A 5,000-nucleotide genomic window follows, 5' to 3' on the forward strand; every position below is an offset into this window, starting at 1 on the left:
GGAGCCGGCGCAACATACATTCGCAAATGGGCCGAGGGAGAGGTCGTCAAAAGTGAATTAACAAATCATATGGCTTTCTTGTTTCTGAGAAAGGCTAGGCCTGACCCGCGGTTTCTCAAAAAATTCGTGCAAAATTGTTTACCGCCCGAATGCCGGGACTGGCCTAAATTCTCCAATCCAAACAACAATCCAATCCTGGGAGTTTATAACCTTTTTTCCAAAGCATCCGATTTTGCCTATGCGGGAGCGGGGTCCTCCTTTAGACAGGCTACAAAACAAGACATCAAAGAAGTAATTAGAAAAGCCGAACCCGATTTGGTCAAAAATGAAGAAAGTGACGTTGTAGAACATGACGACTGCGTACCTTGCATTTTCAATGTTCAGAAAGCTTCAGATATCTTACACGGATACATTGATGAACGAAAACTCTCCAAAGAAAGAAGTCAGGAATTACTGCGAAAAGTCAAGCCTTACATATATGGTGGCACACCACTGTATAAGGCCATTGAGAATGCGATAGAACTTATTGAGAAAAATGCTTCTCAGTTTTCAAGTCACAAAAAGCTGTTGTTTATTCTGTCAGACGGAGAGCCTGCAGATGGCGAAATTACTGATAGTGTAAGAGTAGAGAGAGCGGTCTCAAGATTGAAGGCGGCAGGTGTAACCGTAGGGGGCTGCTTTGTTACTCACTCGACACAAAATGAATCCAAACGACTCTTCAGCGAGATGAGGCCTGACTGGGATCCGGGTGCAAAGTTCCTGTTCTCTCTGAGCTCGAAATTGCCAACACAGTCGATACCACGCACCGTTTTTGTTAAACGTGATTGGTTCATCGAGACCACCAATAACGAAACCAGTTTGTTCCTGCAGGTGAACCATCCAGACCACATGCAAGAGGCTTGTCAGGTGGCTCGGGATGTAGTTTGTAGTGGAGATGCCTTATCGGAATTTCTTACATCCGTCAGTCTAGATGTCTATATTAACCAAGAACTGGAAAACTATGAGGCAAAAGAAAAGCATGAAGGGAGTACTTGCTATGCGCATGCATCTGCTACAGTGATTCATTTGGCCCTGAAAAGAATTCACGGCCGACCTGAAGACAAATATCCAAGTTTCACAGAGCTAAAAAATAAACTTGTCTCACGCTTTGGAAAAGAACCAACCAATATCGTCAAAGTGCTCGAGGAAAATTGCCCGCACTACAATTTGCATTTTAAAAAGGTTGACCTCAAGAGTGCCAAGAGCGCCGTCGCTTCAAGCAGACCAGCGCTGGCAACATTCAGGCTTACCGAGGATGAGTGGAAAAAGTTTGAGGGGTTTTTTGAAGCTAACAAAACTGGTATTTTGACGAAAAAGAAGATCGACATAACAGCCCGTCCGTCCACAGCCCGTACGTATGGGCATGCAGTCGTGTTAACCAGTTTCAACAGCAAATATTTGCGACTGTTGGATTCCCGGGGGCCGGATAAGAAAGACAATGGATTTTTCAAAGTACAGAACGCAGACGTTCTTCGGTTAAAATTCATCGATGTTTTCTGGGAGGAAGACGACTTGACCGAAGAAGAAGTTCAGCGAGATGACTACACCGTTACGTGCCCCGAATGCCATGCGGATTCACCGGTTAAGGACTTTACTGGGAATTTGCGAGGCGCAAAGTGTCCCAAATGTCAAAAAAACTTTTCCTTAAAAGATGCCCCCAAAGGGAACATTTTAGCTCTCAATATGTATCTCACATCTTTAAGCAGTTAAGCTTGTTGTCATAATGCATTTCACGTTCGGTTGATGAAAGAAACGTTTACCGTTCCTCTAACAGGGGACAGGCAACCCACTCTGTGACACGATTACGTAGAGGTACGTACTGAATCACAATGATCCGAGATGTCCAACGAAGATACGAAATTTCTCTTCGAGTGTTGAAGAATATTTCACGAGTGAGCGCAGCGAACGAGTGAAATGTTTTTCAGCACGAGAAGAGAAATTTCGTATCTCCAAGCGGCCATGTAATATTCAGTTTATTATGTAAACACCAATGAAATACTAAATCATTCCACAAAATGCATCGAAATGCGCGATTTTTATATGTAACCATAGTAACAGTGATCTTTTCATGTAAGAAGATACCATGTTATTTTCACTTGTGAAGATATCACGTTTTCGCGCGAGAGCTCACTTGGTATTTCATTGGTGTTTATACAATACGACTTGTTATTCTACTTGCATTAAAGCATAAACGGTAAAAACGAACGAACGAACGTTTTGGAGTAGTCGTGGCTCCGTTATCAAGGATAGTTAAATCAGATAATCCAAATTACAGCATTTAAAGCGATTTTTGGCGCGAAGAATTAACAAAAGTGTAAAGATTATAAAAATACTTTCGCACGAATGGAGTCTGATTGCACGTTGATATTTGGCTTTAAGGATCTTATAAAAACCATTTCGTGCACTAAACAGTCAAATATGTTTCTGCATTACACGATTATGTAAATGTACGCGTGTGTAACCTACATAACCCGCATCACACAGGTCACATTCAAAGCCATAAACAACACACTGCTGATCAACAATTGGTAGCTTTGTTTCATTCACGTTTAGCTCTCGTTCAATTTTCCTGCTCACAAAAACAAGTTGGATGGTGGTGTGTACTTTTAGGCTCAGATCCTTATGTTGTTTCCTCGCAATATCTGCTGAGATATTTAACGTCCCCAAAATATAGAAAACTAGACTACAATAAAAATAAAAAGGCCCAAAAAATCACGCGTATGCTTGCCGTGTTTGTAGATCATGGTATAATGGCTCATAACCCATGATGGCTTAGCCAATCAAAACTCTCAAATCGCATTATCCAATGATCCAGTTTTTAATAATGAGGTATACATAAAACCCACTAATTATAAGTCATGTGTACTCTTGCACTATCAGAGTCATGTTGACAATCGGTACAAGAAGGGTTTACTCAGAACTATGCTTGATCGAGCACATCGTTTATCTTTGTCTTGGTCATATTTTTCGGACGAATGTGACTGTCGGAAGACAGTATGCTCACATTTGAACTACTGCAAACACCCCGTTAACTCTACCATCAAAAGTTTCGTTGACTCAAAGATTTGTGCCCAGTAGCAGCCTTTATCACCATCTAAAGAGACAGATGACACGGTTCGAGTAATTTTACCATTTAAAGATCGAATGAAGAATTTAAATTTCGTGGCTGGTATGACGCGGCGTTTCGTCTCGGCCAAGAGACTCGTCAGATACTTTTCGAATTCCAGCAAACTCGTTGAGCATCGCGCTCAAAGTCCCGTTCGCGAAGTCAAGATGTTAGCAGTCTGGCCTTCTATCACAGAAGGATTCCCAACCGCAAAGTTCACGAGTTATATGCAATAAAAAAAATTGTCAAGTACTTGCGAAGAATTTAAATTTCGTGGCTGGTATGACGCGGCGTTTCGTCTCGGCCAAGGGACTCATCAGATACTTTTCGAATTCCAGCAAACTCGTTGAGCATCGCTAACTCGTGAACTTTGCGGTTGGGAATCCTTCTGCGATAGAAGGCCAGACTGCTAACATCTTGACTTCGCGAACGGGACTTTGAGCGCGATGCTCAACGAGTTTGCTGGAATTCGAAAAGTATCTGATGAGTCTCTTGGCCGAGACGAAACGCCGCGTCATACCAGCCACGAAATTTAAATTCTTCACAAGTACTTGACAATTTTTTATTGCATAAAGATCAAATGTCAGCAGATATTGAAAGGAAACAACTAAAGGATCTGAGCCTGTCGTGAAAGTACACACCACCATCCAGCCTGTGTTTGTGAGCAGGAAATCGGAGAACTACTGTGAAAGAAACAAAGCCACCAATTGTAAATCAGCAGTGTGTTGTTTATAGTTTCCAATGTGACCCGTGTGATGCAGGCTATGTAGGTTACACACGCAGACATTTACATAATCGTGTAAAAGGACATAAACAACAATCCTCCGCCATTGACAAACACTACAAGAATGAGCACGGGACGATGCCTCAGGACCTGCTAAAGCGTTTTCAAAGTGCTTAAGAAATGCAGAAACAAATTTTACTTTTCAGAGCACGAAATTGCTTTTTATAAGAGTTTTAAAGCCACATCTCAACGTGTAATCAGACTCCATTCGTGCGAAAGTATTTTTATAATTCTCGTACCTTCCCCCCCCCCCCTCCCCCTCCGTACCTTTGTTAATTCTTCGCGCCATAAATCGCCTTTAATGCTGTAATTTGCATTATCTGATATAATTTTTCCTTGATAATGGAGCCATGACTTCTCCGAAACGTTGGATTTTATCTTTTTTATCGTTCTTTTTTATCGTTTTATATATTCTACTTTCGTAAGCTATTGTAGTCAACACGCGTCAATCGCTTCCAACTGTTGTAATTTAGGCAGTTTTTAGCTCGCCGCAGAATGAGATACTCAAGGACGCTTTCACAAGCAATAAGGGCACTTTTGACTAATTAGTGTCATGAGACGATTTCCATGTACAAAGATCCAGCAAGGGTCATATCGATAGTCATAAGAACTGGGTCAGCCTACAAAGATATACACTGAGAAGTCTGAGAAAGAAGAAAAGAAAGTCGTAGACTACAAGGAATTTAATTATGGTATGCTAAATGAAGATTTTTTGAATTAGAATAGTTAGCTGTTCCTATGTCTGTGTTTAAGTTTGTTTAAGGTTTAACCGAAACTTAGTGAGAAAAGAGCTTGAATACCTGTGACAGAAAGTTTTAGGTTGTTTTGGCCTTCTTCTCTTCGTCAGAATTCTGCAATGTTGATTATTAGTTTCAAGTTATGCATTTCTTGGGTAAACTGACTTAACTTGATGAAAGCCCGAGCCAGCCTGGTCTCATCTGCCTGGTTGACCCGGCGGATGAGATTGAACTGGCCAACTTATAAAAATGTATGCTTCATGCTCCATACAGTCTGGCTGATATTGTTGGCAAGCATTTCTCTGGGCGAGTTCCGTTTGCTGGGACACAAATT

At 41.4% G+C, this 5,000-nt stretch overlaps 2 protein-coding genes across 2 annotated transcripts in view; one reads left to right on the plus strand and one right to left on the minus strand.

Moving 5' to 3' along the window:
• The window catches only part of LOC138021404 (uncharacterized), a 7,200-nt gene extending 4,907 nt beyond the window's left edge, over positions 1-2,293 (plus strand). Inside the window, exon 2 of the mRNA XM_068868265.1 lies at positions 1-2,293. This exon is cut by the window's left edge and continues 278 nt beyond it. Within this exon, the coding sequence (XP_068724366.1) occupies positions 1-1,749 (1,749 nt within the window). The 3' untranslated portion in view covers positions 1,750-2,293.
• The window catches only part of LOC138022335 (uncharacterized), a 230,625-nt gene that overhangs the window by 193,793 nt on the left and 31,832 nt on the right, over positions 1-5,000 (minus strand). The window lies entirely within an intron of this gene.

This window comes from Montipora capricornis, chromosome 10, assembly GCF_036669925.1.
Source record: "Montipora capricornis isolate CH-2021 chromosome 10, ASM3666992v2, whole genome shotgun sequence".
Classification (NCBI taxonomy): domain Eukaryota; kingdom Metazoa; phylum Cnidaria; class Anthozoa; order Scleractinia; family Acroporidae; genus Montipora; species Montipora capricornis.